Source organism: Patagioenas fasciata, chromosome 2, assembly GCF_037038585.1.
Source record: "Patagioenas fasciata isolate bPatFas1 chromosome 2, bPatFas1.hap1, whole genome shotgun sequence".
Lineage (NCBI taxonomy): Eukaryota > Metazoa > Chordata > Aves > Columbiformes > Columbidae > Patagioenas > Patagioenas fasciata.
In genome coordinates this window covers 50,366,562-50,379,924 of record NC_092521.1, presented here as the reverse complement: position 1 = coordinate 50,379,924, position 13,363 = coordinate 50,366,562, and the positions used below count along the sequence as shown (strand labels likewise).

The window sequence follows — 13,363 nt, the reverse complement described above, 5'->3', positions numbered from 1 at the left end:
AAGTGACGGTAAAAGAGAGAAGAGGGGAGAACCCGGAAGGTTTCGCATTCCGAGCGTCGCTGCCCTGAGCGAAGTCCCTGCTGTCGCCGCGCTGACCGCCCGCCCGCCCTTGCATGCACAGATGGATTCGGTAGAAGTCGCCGCCGCTCCCGACGCCGGGCCGGGCGCCGCCTGGCAGAGCAAGGTGAGCGCGGCCCGGGCGCGGCGGCGGCTGGGCGCTGCCAGGCCGCAGCCGCGGCCCGCGGGGCTGTGCCCGGCTGCCCACGGCTCCCCATGGTACTTCCACCCTCCGGGGCCGTGGAGGCGCGGCCGGTGCTGGCCTGGCTCCTTGGGGTTGGGGGATAACGGGGCTGCCGGGGCTCGGGCGCCGCCTCTGGCCCAGCTCCGCTCGGGGCAGGGGGCAGGCCGGGAGGTAGCGCCGCTAGGCGCCTGCTCTACTCCCGCTCCCGGGAGGCTGGGGCTTCCAGAGGCCGCGGTGAAGTTGTGTCAGCTCAGCGAGGGGTCACGCTGATTTGGCAAACCGAGCACTTGGCTCCGCTGCTGAAGTGGGCAGCGAGCTGTGCCGGGACGGTGGGATTCGCTGCTGCTCGCAGTTATCTTGGTGGAGAGCTGCTGTCAGACACCGATAAAGGAGCCGCTTGTCTCCAGGCTCAGTGGGTGAGCAGGGAATTGGATCCAAGTCAGTGTGGTTATCAAGGCAGTAGGCAGTGAGTCACAACTGGGTTGGATTCATCATTCCCCAACCCCCACCTTTCCACACAAAGTGTGTGTGTGTGTGTGTCCTGTGTTTTTGAAGGGGTGTTTATGACGGCTGTCCTTTCAGGGCTCTAAAAGTGGGGGAGAAAGCTGTGCCTAAGCCATTAGTGTTGTGTTGTACTGAGAAGTATTACACAGATTCTGCATAAACTTGTGAGTGAGTTTACTGGGAAGGCTTTGCCCCTCTCTTCAGAGGGTACTGGCACTGATAAAGTGACTCTTTTTCTCCCCAGTAGTAAGTAACCATCAACATCCTTTCAATCACAGGTCTCTTATTGAGTTTATGAAACTACTCCTTGAGGTATTTTGAGTACTTTAGTTCATCATCTTTCCCTAAGTATCTGTAGAAAACAAGCTCTTGTAAGATTACATGAGCTTATTTTAGAGCCAATTATCCTAATTATCCTGATTATTGTGTTGTTACTGCATTTCTTGCTGACTTGAATGAAACATTTATTTACAGTGTCCATGGGGAGCCCATAACGCAACATCAATGTCATGTTCCCTTGCTGATGTGATGAGCGAACAGCTGGCAAAAGAGCTACAGCTAGAAGAAGAAAATGCTGCTTTTCCTGAAGTGGTTGCGTAAGTTTAAATCCTGGATTAGTGATCTTCATAGATATGAAGCCATCTTTTGTGTATTTTCTTACAGTGTACTTAATGCGTAGTCACGTAGTAAATGCTTTGCCTATTTTCTCCTGACTCTTCTTCTTCAGGTCTTTTTCAGTGAAGATGGCTTTGCCAGTTAAAACTCTTCCTTAGTAAGGGTGACAGAGAAGATAGTCTTCTTTCTTGATATTTTCTGCATATTGTTTTGGGTGCTTTAAGCAAGTCAGTAGACGATCTTTTGAGAAACATCACAAATATGTTTTTTCTTCCCTTTTAGAGATTCTTGTTAGCAGTGTAAAATGTTGTTTTGAGAACTGTCACGTGTGTCAGCCATATCCTCCTAACACTTGGAAGCTCTAAACATAGGCCAAGAGCTCACTAGTTCAAAACTCATACAAATTTTGCTTGTTGTCTTCTCTATTCACTGTTTTTGATTTTATTGTTATTTCTTTTTTAAAAAAAATTGGTTTTATTTAGTTATAAAAAGATATAAACATAAATATACATACTTTTAAGATACTCTTTCGTGAAGAGTATCTTAAAAATAGAGCCTAATGCCTCTTACAGAATAGTAAACAAGTAAAAGTTTAAGTAATATTTGCATTGCAAAGAACTGGCAAAGAGAAATAAAGTCATGCTCTATTAATATTTAGTGTTGGCTTGGAGGGGGGTCAGACAGTTGAGATCCATTAGTTTCTATGCTGCTCTGCATGATGTCTTTTGTATAGAGTGAAATGTTTAATTTTTTAAATTTCTGGTTTCATTTTACATAGTGTTGCTGAAGGACCATTTATTACAGGAGAAAATGTTGACACTTCTAGTGACCTAATGCTAGCTCAGATGCTGCAGATGGAATTTGACAGGGAGTATGATGCACAGCTTCGGCGTGAAGAGAAGAAGATCAATGGAGATAGCAAAGGTACCCTCATCAGAAGAGATATTTTTGCTTTGGAGATATCCTTGGCACTCTGTTTAAGTTGAGAGAGTTGTGCGGAGGTAGCAAATCCCTGGTAATCAGACATGCTTGTTTGTTTTGTTTCTCAAGTCTCCATATCCTTTGAAAATTATCGGAAGGTACATCCCTATGACAGTGACAGCTCAGAGGATGAGGTTGATTGGCAGGATACCCGTCATGATCCTTATAGAGCAGGTATGTGGCTGTTTTAAACAATACAATTTCTTCAGATGATAGACCTAAGAATGACATTAGTTTTTCTTAAACGTAAGGAGACCTACCGGTTGTATGTAAAATCAGGTCACGTAATTGGGAGGTGTTATGAAGGAAGTTGGGCGGGTAACTTCAGGTTTCTGTCTGTCGGTGTATTTGCCTCAGTGGCTTAATCTGGTAAAATAACTACTGTACATTGAAAGTATTGTGGGATATGCCTGTCTGTCATGCTAGGAGCATCTGCATGTTACATTGAATATTTCTGTTTTTAAAATGTCAGAAGTGTGTCTGACACATCAGAGAAGACAAAGAATTAAGTCATAACATAGCAAAAGAAGTTGTCATGTTTAGGATAAAAGAAGACTGCACCATACAATTGAAGTGTTTTGTTTTGTTTAATAAGTGAAATTATGTTTGTGGGCATTGTGGAACCTTTATGAGCATTACTTAGGTTTGTTTAGATGTGAAGTTGATTTATTTTTCTCACTGTTGGCAGATAAACCTACTACTACACCAAGAAAGGGCTTCATAGGAAAAGGAAAAGACATCACTACTAAACATGATGAAGTGGTATGTGGAAGAAAGAACACTGCTCGCATGGAAAATGTAAGTGAAAACTTGTTTTGTGTGTAAAACTGAAATGCTGTAACTCAACCAAAGAAATAATGTTTGTCCATCTGTGCTGTGGTATCTAGTGCAGATTTTTTTTCAGTTGGATGAAAGCAACGCAGTGTCTGGATTAGTTACTCAAATTGGCTGTTTGAGTTGTGCAGGTTTTTTGTTTAATAATAGTTCGTTAATGGCTGTGATTCAAGAATTTGCACAGAGCTGTTTTGGCAAAACAAAGCTATCAGCAAGTTTGGTACACAGGCAAATGAAAAAAACAAGGCTATTTTTGAAAAGCATAACTGTCATGTAACCTACTTTTTTAAATTAATTTTGCCTGATGAGCCAAGTAACTTATTTTCAGTCAATTGTTTGACTTTCTGCTTTTCAGTCTATTTATCCATACTACATACCTACTGCTTACTTTAATGTAATGGGTGCAACTTCTGCAAATAAGGAAATACTGCAAGCGCTATTTTACAGGATATTAGGTAATCTCAGATCAATTTGGGCAGAACTTAGAGTTCTCAGCTTAGAGCAATATGTTTTTTAACGTAATAGCAACATTACACAAAGTGAGTTTCACATAGGTCCTGCTCTACACTAGGTTTTTACAAATCAGAAAGAGAAATTTCTGTTTGTGCCAACTTTTGGTGTCTGCTAGTAACAATGCTTAAACTTCTGTTATTTCTACTTGTAGTTTGCACCTGAATTCCAAGTTGGGGATGGAATTGGAATGGACTTAAAGCTGTCAAATCAAGTCTTCAATGCCTTAAAGCAGCATGCATACTCTGAGGAACGTCGAAGTGCAAGGCTTCATGAAAAGAAGGAGCACTCCACTGCTGTATGTTTTTAATAGAGTCTCTCTATATACTTTTTATCTTGTGTAACAGCTGAACAGTGTTTTGGTAATTCCTTGAAACATTTGATCCTTAGTAAAACAGTTAAATGACATTATGTTCATGTTGCTGAAGGAGATGGTACCAGCCAACTCCTACGAGAAAAAGGCAGTCTTTATTTGAGCTGCATTATTGTGAGTGCTATATAAAAATCAGAGCAAGCAGCTTCAATTTTTTTCTCTTTGTCTTTCTAAACTTCTCTTAATCAGCTACAATGAATAAACTACGCAGAAGTTACTTATTAGAAACAATCCAGAGGACTAATCCTCTGCAGCTGAATCATGTGACTGCAAATATCTGTCTTCATAGCAAGTTTCAGGAAGGTTATGTGACCAAGTAAACCTCTGACTAATAGTTTAGGAAGTCAGTTGATATGCTTTGTGGGTGAGTTTAGAGCAGGGCCTCTGGTAATTCCTGCTATGGACTTCTACAAATTTGGGTGTTCCATTTTTTTTATTTTACTGTTACTGATATAAAAGAGATGTAATATTTGGGATATTTTTATTCAAGATTTGCAAAGACTTCTTGAAGACACTATAGGAAGTACTCTTGTACTTCATGCGGAACTGGTAAAATATTATGTCTGCTACATAGCTGATAAGGTACTTGAGAGTATGAAATCTTAAGACGGTAGCACGGGAGTAGTTTGGCTTTGCTTCATTTGTTTGTTTTTCTGTTTTGTTTTTTCTCTACCAGTTGAGAGAATGATCTTCATACATGAGTCTTTCCACTTAAGTGAACACTTACAGTATATAAATACTCTAAATTCACTGTAAATCAAAGAATTATTTTAATGAATTGAGTGTTCATTTCTTGCTTGTAGGAGAAAGCAGTGGATCCTAAAACACGTTTACTTATGTACAAAATGGTCAATTCTGGGATGCTGGAGACCATCACAGGCTGTATCAGCACAGGAAAAGAATCTGTTGTTTTTCATGCATATGGGGGAAAGTAAGTATATTGTTTGTTACTGACAGTAGCTTTAAGTATTATACCAGACATAGTTTAAAAAGCAGAAACCACAGAAATATTTAAACTAGATGGTACCAACCGTCAAGTTAAAAATTCCCCACTTTCCTCCTTGGAGACGGTTTAATGAACAGGGACAAATCCACTGTAGCTTTCTGTGGAAAAGCGTATTCCTTTTACAAAAAAAAAAAAAAGAAGACTTGAGATTTTGAGGAGCTCTTTCCACTGACCTGTCTTACGCTGCAGATCTGTCATGGTTACCTTAGGCTACCTGAAAATTGTCTTTCCATACATATCACTGTATTATTGGCTCCATCTGTGCAGCTCCGTGGAGGTGCTGTTAATTTTGGGTTACCCTGACAATAGTGTAGCAACGCTGTTCACTTTGCAAGTCTTGCAAGAGTCCAATTTTAAACACTCTCACGCTAGAAGGATTGTACTGTTAGTAGTGATTGTAGTGCATTGAAACACCACTAGTTTAAAGCAAGTTAAGAAAGAACTAATAAAATCCAAATCCAGATAATCTATTTAGAGATGTCAAGAGGGACCTCCCTAAGTTGTTGGGGTTTTTTGTTTTAAATCTTTGCTTGAATGATGTTCAGGAGTGTTCTTTTGCTTAGTATTGTTCAGTGGGCAGTATTTTTGTGGTGCTTAACAAAACATGAAACTACCATTATTCTAATGTAAGCCCTTTTTTCAGTTGTAATTTCTTAAACCAAGTACCAACTGTTAGCTATGATATTTAAGTAAAACATTAACAAACTGGGAGATGGAACCTATTTGAGAAGCAACATATAATCAAAAGGCCAAAATCCAATCACTCATATATAAGCTTAATCATTGACCTTGTATAAATTTAACTTGAATTGGCTTCCAAATTTGATAGAAAATCAGATCTTCTCTTATAGAAACAAATCACTATATCTTGCAATATTTTAAAAGAAATTAAAAACCAAGCCCATGCTTTTGCTTGTAAATATGTGAATAGTTAACTTTGTTATGCATTTGATTTTTTTCCACAATAAGTGCAACCGAAGATAAAGTTATACCTCCAGAATGTGCCATCAAAGTGTTTAAAACAACTCTTAATGAATTCAAGAACCGTGACAAATACATTAAGGATGACTACAGATTTAAAGACCGCTTCAGTAAATTGAATCCACGAAAGATTATTCGTATGTGGGCTGAGAAAGAAATGCATAACTTAACAAGGTAAAGACAAAAATACCTGCTGTTCTTACCAAATGCCTGTTGGTTTCCTATTCTTCATTTAAGGAAGATACACTACTTCTGCATAGAAGTTTAGATTTGGTTTTTAAGCTAAGTAATATACAGCCAGGCAGAGATTGAATAAGCGTCTGGTTTTGTACAGGTTAGTGAGTTGTCTGCATCTTCAGTGATGTAGCAGCAGAATTTATAAGCCCATTAAGTTAACAGGCTTTAGCTGTAAAAGTGTTCAGTTTTTAGTGAGCATTTTTAGACCCACGTCTGACTTTAAGATCTGAATTTTCCAACGTGAAATACTGTGAAATATGTATATTCAGTTTTCAATTTGGTCTATTTAAAAAACTTTTTGATTCAGGATCAAGTTTCTCACACACAGACTGGAAATGAGCAAGAAGGAACTAGAACTGTAGGGTTTGGGGGATTTTGTTCTGTTTTTCTTAATCAGTATCTGTTTTTTGATCCACAGAATGCAAAATGCAGGAATACCTTGTCCTCAAGTGGTTATCCTTAAGAAACATGTCTTGGTTATGTCTTTCATTGGCCAGGATCAGGTCCCAGCTCCTAAACTAAAGGATGTAACGCTTAGTAGTGAAGATATGAAAAAGGCTTACTATCAGGTTCTTAATGTAAGACAACGCTGATTTCTCTTCCAGTTCTGGGTTGTGTTTTCTTTTAGGGGAATACCTTAAAGGAAAAATCAGCATTTATTTACTTGTCAGGATGCTTGCGTCACTTTTGAGATATGGAGTCCAAAGGCTTCTTTTCCTGCTGTTTAATGTGTGACTTAGAATAAATAAGAAATTATGCACAAAAAAAAATCAAATCTTAATCTGAGCGGAAGACATGCTGGAACTTCATGACAAACAGCAAATTAGCAGCTGTTTGTCATGAAGGAGTTATGAGCATGCAGTTGCCCTTTTATAGAAGCATATGTCCTTTAGAAAGTTCTCTGAAGTCTTCTGTGCTTCCTGAATAATTAATTTACAATGTTGAAGCAGTCTCCAGTGCATGACCCCCTCCTCAGCCCCCTCTCTTTTTACCCTATTTAGAAATCAGAGAATGAATTAGAATATTGCATGGTGGATACATTACTTCCCTATTATCTGCCGTAATTGGTTCAAATGTGTACCTGTTGTCTACTGACTGTGACGTTATAGACATTAAAACCAACCAACCCAGCAGCTTGATAATATGAATTGTCTGTGCCTCAAATCTTGAGACCAGTGGAGCGACACAAGTGTGTTTTAAGTGAACTTGCATACTAGTTGGGGTTCAGTACCTAAAACTGTGCAACTTCTGTCCTATGTGACAGGGATGAGAATGACAAGTATATTTAGAGAACGTGTTTATCTGTCTCCTGCACTTGGACTGGTTGGCAGAGCTGGCATGAGTTTGCGTGACTGATTCTTCTGACTTGCCAAAGCTAAGCTCAGTGATAAAATCGTAGTTTGCTGACAGTTTACCAGAAGTGTGATTCCCTGTATTAAACTTTATTGAAGACTTGGGAAAAAATGGTGTAAATTGGTTGGGTGATTGGGAAAAGGCTTTGTTTTGTTATAGTCATGGAAACAATATTTATTTGGAGTATAGCAGACTTCATTGATTCATTCATCTGGTTCCTTGCAGATGATGCAGCAGTTGTATAAGGAGTGCAACCTGGTCCATGCAGATCTGAGTGAATACAACATGCTTTGGCATGATGGGAAGGTGAGCATGTTCTTAATGTGGAAAGGAAAGGCTTCATCTAATGTGAAACATTAAAACAAAGTAAATCGTCATCTCTGTGACTACAGGTTTGGCTTATTGATGTCAGTCAGTCTGTGGAGCCAACCCATCCTCATGGACTTGAGTTTTTGTTCAGAGACTGTAGGAATGTTGCACAGGTAAGACCTCTTCATCTGACAGTCTTTTGTTATACTGAGGGTTCTCAAAAATAAAATTAAGAGCTAACTAAAAATCAACCAATACAACTCCGTAACAAAACCATCACCACCACATGTATATATGTATATGATTACTCTTGCATATTGTCTCTACTGATGGTGTTCTCCAAAAGCAAAAAAAAATGTGGAAGAATGAAACAGTACCACAGAAACTTAAATCTTCTTTCAGTTATTTTTATCTGTAGGTCAACAAAAGCAAAAAATTTCATTTTAACTAAATATTGTAATTGTAATTTGGGGAAGGAAACAGAATATTTTGGTTTGTGTAGTAGTGTTTAATGTGTACTTTTTATATTGACTAGTTCTTCCAGAAGGCGGGTGTGGCAGAAGCACTTAATGAGCGTGAACTCTTCAATGCTGTCTCAGGTTTAAATATTACAGCTGACAATGAAGTAGACTTCCAAGCAGAGGTATATCTTTGTGTCTAACATTTTAATTTGGTTAGCTGTTTTTAATTTAGTAGCTGTTGTAATACCTTAACTGTGCATGTGTAGCTTGTACAATTAGTGTGTGTGTTTCAGCAATCATTCTGCATGTCTCTTTCAAAGCTTGATTATTTCAACCTAGTAAAAACATCTTCAAAAAGTCGGATTGACAGACCTCTCCACCACCTTTCCTGCTCCCAAGTATAAAAGGCTTCATGTTGCATGTAATTGCTTCTTTCACCCTTAAGGAAAGTTTAGTGATCTGTTTTAGTTTAAAAGCTAATCTTTGTCGTCTTTCCTTACATATGTTAAAAGGTTGTGCAGGGAAAGGAAAGCTAGGTTAAAAATTGTTCTACAGCTTATTTTTCATGTTTTAGATTTTAAGGTTCTTGAACTGAAAGTTTTAGCTCGCATTTTCAATTCTCAAGCCTAAAATCATGCTAGTGTAAATATGGACTAGGAATCTTTGGTCACCTTTGACTTTTAATTTTCAAATTTTGGCTATAACTCCTCAAGGCATACATCCTGATATCAGATATATATAATCCATATTTACTAATTAAAGTAAGGGCAACATGGCAATTCTAGCTACTCAGTTCCTAATGACAGTGTAGGTTTATGCTTGTCCAGCATGTAGCTTGTGGGAGCTTGAAACTAGTTACCTCTCGATGTAGGTCCTCAAAGTGAGGAAGAGATAAAAGGGAACACAATGTCACTGTTCCATGATCCTTATGTATCAGTTAATCAAGCAAAAAACAATTCCCTCACTGACTGTGTTGTGAGTGTTCAGGTAGGGAGTGGAGGGTTCTGTTTTACATCGTCCTTTGTGCTTATAAGTTTTATGGGAAAGACTTGCACTGCTGTTTACATTGAAGTGAATTTGAGCAGCCCATCCTTAAACTTTGGGCTTTGACTTTAGTTGCTAGTAACTAAAATTATCTCCCCGGAGTACCAGAGGAAGTAATCTAAACGTAACAATCTGAAGATCAAAATAAGCTACTGTACTGTGTTCTTTTGATTGCACAAAACACTGAAGTATAACTGTCTTCAACTTTCACCATTAAAAATGGTTGCATTGGGTTTGTGGTTTTAATATTACTTGGAATTTCTCCAATGCTGATGGATTGGCTGAGTTACAGTAGCGGTGTTCAGAGTTGGAGAGATATCTCTGTACTTTGGAGAATACAGCTGAAGTCTTAAGGATCATCCAGTCCTGCCTGCAAGTTGTGCATTTCTGTTATGTAGCATGAAACTATAAATGAGCGCTTCTCATTCTACTAATTTGCTGAGATGTTTCAAGCTGTACTTCCAAAGTGTATTGCCCCATACATGTGACTGAATCACTGAAATATTGATATTGTATATACCTATCAGTCATCTGTAGCTACCTCTTAACACCATGTAGAAACATTCTGGTGCCAGTGTGGTTTTATGATTTCAGCATGGATTTATTTTTGGCTCTCTAGATTGAAGCTTTGGAGAAGATGAATGAAGATCACGTGCAGAATCATGGAAAGAAACTGTCAGTGTTTTCAGGTGATGGAGACCCACCTATATATGATGAATAGCACTGAATGTATAGCTGCTAACAAAATGAAACACAGATTTACTGCTTCTAACTATGTTGGTGCAGTGGTAAATGTCAACTGCCAATATCAAGAGAAAGTGGTTGGCTGCGAACATCAAAATGGAAAACACAGTGAGCATACGGTGATGCCTCAGTGTTTTGTTTTATTTTTTTTAAACTTAGCCCACATGTCAGGCTGGCACTGTGAGAATGGACTGTCACTACCTCTTTGGATGGTCTGACAACTTCACCAATTGCCCAGTTACATTAGACTAATGTAGCTGAGACGGTCATATTTTGCATGATTCAGAGCTTTTATGTTTTAGTTTAAAAAACCAAAAAATTATCTAGATCATCTGAAGTATTTAGTGGGAAACCATACTAGGAGAGTCTCCTTTTTGTTTTTTTTCCCCCCTATTGCTTCTTGAAAAAAACAATTAAAAATTGTGTATAGACACAATGTCAGTGAACCTTTCGTCCTTCTCCACCAAGAGCAAAATGAAAAGCCAAACTATGTGCTGCAGTCATATGAAACTGTAAACAAACCAATGTCTTTATATATGCAAAAGTCTGGACCTTTTCATTTCAAGCACATGGAATGTGGCTTTAACTATCTCTGTAAATACAGTTGGATATTACATGAGAAACAGATTTGAATCCAACCAGCAGAGGACTTCTTGGTGACATGCCAGGAATTTCTGAGAGCTGCATCCAGGCTGCATAACAAAGAGTAAGTTCAGTTAGCTTCATGCTTAATAAACAAGTGGTTCTAAGAACTAGGTGCTAACAAACAAAAAATTATAATAACTGAAATTCTGAGTAAAGCATGGAACATTAGTACTCTGAAGATAATCACAGACCATGAAAACTAATTATTGATCATCATTACTTTTAAATTAAGCTTTTGCTTGCAAGAGCAAAAAGAATACTCAAATTTTTGGGTTTTTTCCTCATGCTTTTATTCTTAATGTTAGTCTTTTTATTTTAGGAAGTTCTAAAAATCCAGCAGTGTTTCTCTCCAAAACAACACATTAAAAGGTGCACTGATGTAGTGGGATGGTTTGGAATTCAGAAATTCTGATCAGCTTATTTTTAACTGATTGCTGTTTCTGATGCTGCTCTTTATCAAGCAGAATATAGTGTTGCTACATGTGACATTCTCACAGTGTGCTGTGAAAGTGATTGCTTTTTTTTTTTAATTGGAAAACTGGTGGTGAAGTAAATGCTTAAGAGCTGGTGGGATTCTTGTGTGGTTCTTTGCTTTGTACTGGCCTTCATCAATTCTCAGTAGTGCACTAAGGCAGTGTTAAGGTAGGACTACCCTAGTTCACTGTAACAATAAAAAAATTACTATTTTGGTGGGTACTATGTAAACAGTAAACAAACTCGATGTTTTTGCCAGTTTTATTCCAGTATTTGGATCCTCTTCCATTTTCTAAATGGGACAATTATCTTGCATTTACATCTTGCTTTTGAAATAAAGGAACTGACATCTTTTGGATACTTAAGTCTATTCCTAATTGCTTGGTGAAACAGTTGTCCAAAATAATGATATTGGGGAAAGCACAGACTTAGGTACTGAGAGGGAGGTGCTACAGTTATCTAACCCCTTCAGGAAGAGTGAAAGCAAATACAACTCTATCTTCGTCGAAGTGTTTAGAGGAGAAGGCTTTTAAAAAGAAAAACATAGTCCTATTCCAGACTTTTTACAAGTTTTGATACTTTACCATTTCTTAGAGGAAAAATCTCAAAGCAGTTGCTAATGCCTCACAATGTGCTTGTCTAGGAAAGATGTTGATTGTTAAAGATATTTGCATCAAGTGAGGGGAAGAGAGAGGAGAAAGAAGGGGAAGTGGGGGTGGGTTTTGAGCCATCCTCTGAAACAGAGGAGCCTGTTTTTGTCATTGTGCTTGAATGGAAGCTTGAGTTGTTACTGTTATTTGTAATTTCTTTCTAAAATATGCCTAGCACAGATTTAAAAAACACACAAAAACCCCCAACAACCAATGGGCCTCAGGTCTGTGATATAAAGCTACTGGGCCTGATTATATTGCCTAAACATTTTTCCACTTCCAGCAGTAAAACTGGCTCAGGAATTTGTTTTGAGATTTTAAAACATCTAGGAACTTCATCAAGTAGTTGAAAACATGGAAAAAGTTGCTAATGTTAGTGTGTTCTTGGACTTTGAAATAAAAGGTTCTAGGATTACTATTAACCAAATAGAATGATTGAAAGTAAATACAGTTTTTTCATTGTTAACTAAGCCATTAACTTTTCTGACATTATGGTTATTCTAATGGCCAATTCTAAAACTATCACAATAGCAAAATATATGAAGACACAGCTTGAAACTGATTCCCCGACCCCCTCCCCTCATACCTTCGTTTTCTACTATCTCAATATTCCTTTTGCAATTACAAAAAGTACTTGCTGTCCTGTAGGGAAGTCATAGAAGGTTAAACATAACATCAGTAGAATTTCTTAAATTTTTACCTTGGATTAATTAAACTTTTGGCTAACATACCATTAACTTTTTATTTTGTAAAAAATTACAAACTTTAAGGTACTCTAATCGCTCTGGAAACACTTGCTCTTTCTAGCTAACATAGAATTGTTTGGTCACACAGGGGGGTCAGTTCTGCAGAACAAATAGCTTGCTGCAGTTCCTAGTTGTGACTTGAGTTTCTCTAGTCTGATGTGAAATTATTATAGTTGGACTGAGTCACAAGTCAGCAAGCAGATGTTTGTGTGATACCATGTTAGTACCTAGTAATTAAATTTGTCTTTCTCCTGTACTAAGTTGTGCCACTCTGGTCTAATCTGAAGACTTGTAATTTGGTATCACTTCCCCCTTCCTTCCCGCTCCCATATTTTTTTTATTTCTTCTATTTCCCTTTCTGAACCTGATAGCAAATAAGCAAATACGTAATTGATCATGTTCTCACACAATTTCCAAATTATACTGTAGGTTTTGCAACTAGTGAACTCAGGCGTTAGCCAGTGCATCATCAACAAAAAAACCCCATAACTTTGCTAGTTTATTGCTTGAACTAAAACACAAATCAGAAGCATAAGCTGAGAAGCAACCCAGACTTTAACTTCAATAATGCTTTATTAATATTGTTACTGAAATAAGGACTATTTGCAGAGTATGAGTTTAATTTCCCTTTCCAATCTATTTTATAACCACAGCC

The 13,363-nt window shown here is 38.1% G+C and overlaps 1 protein-coding gene across 1 annotated transcript; it reads left to right on the top strand.

Annotated features, from left to right (window-relative positions):
• Window positions 1-11,672, top strand: RIOK3 (RIO kinase 3). The gene is made up of 13 exons (XM_065832534.2): window positions 1-184; window positions 1,220-1,341; window positions 2,139-2,284; window positions 2,411-2,515; window positions 3,030-3,139; window positions 3,840-3,983; window positions 4,862-4,989; window positions 6,034-6,219; window positions 6,701-6,860; window positions 7,861-7,941; window positions 8,028-8,117; window positions 8,480-8,587; window positions 10,069-11,672. The coding sequence occupies exons 1-13, from the start codon at window positions 122-124 to the stop codon at window positions 10,168-10,170; spliced, it is 1,545 nt and encodes a 514-aa protein (XP_065688606.1). The 5' UTR covers window positions 1-121; the 3' UTR covers window positions 10,171-11,672.
• Window positions 11,673-13,363: the final 1,691 nt, after the last annotated feature.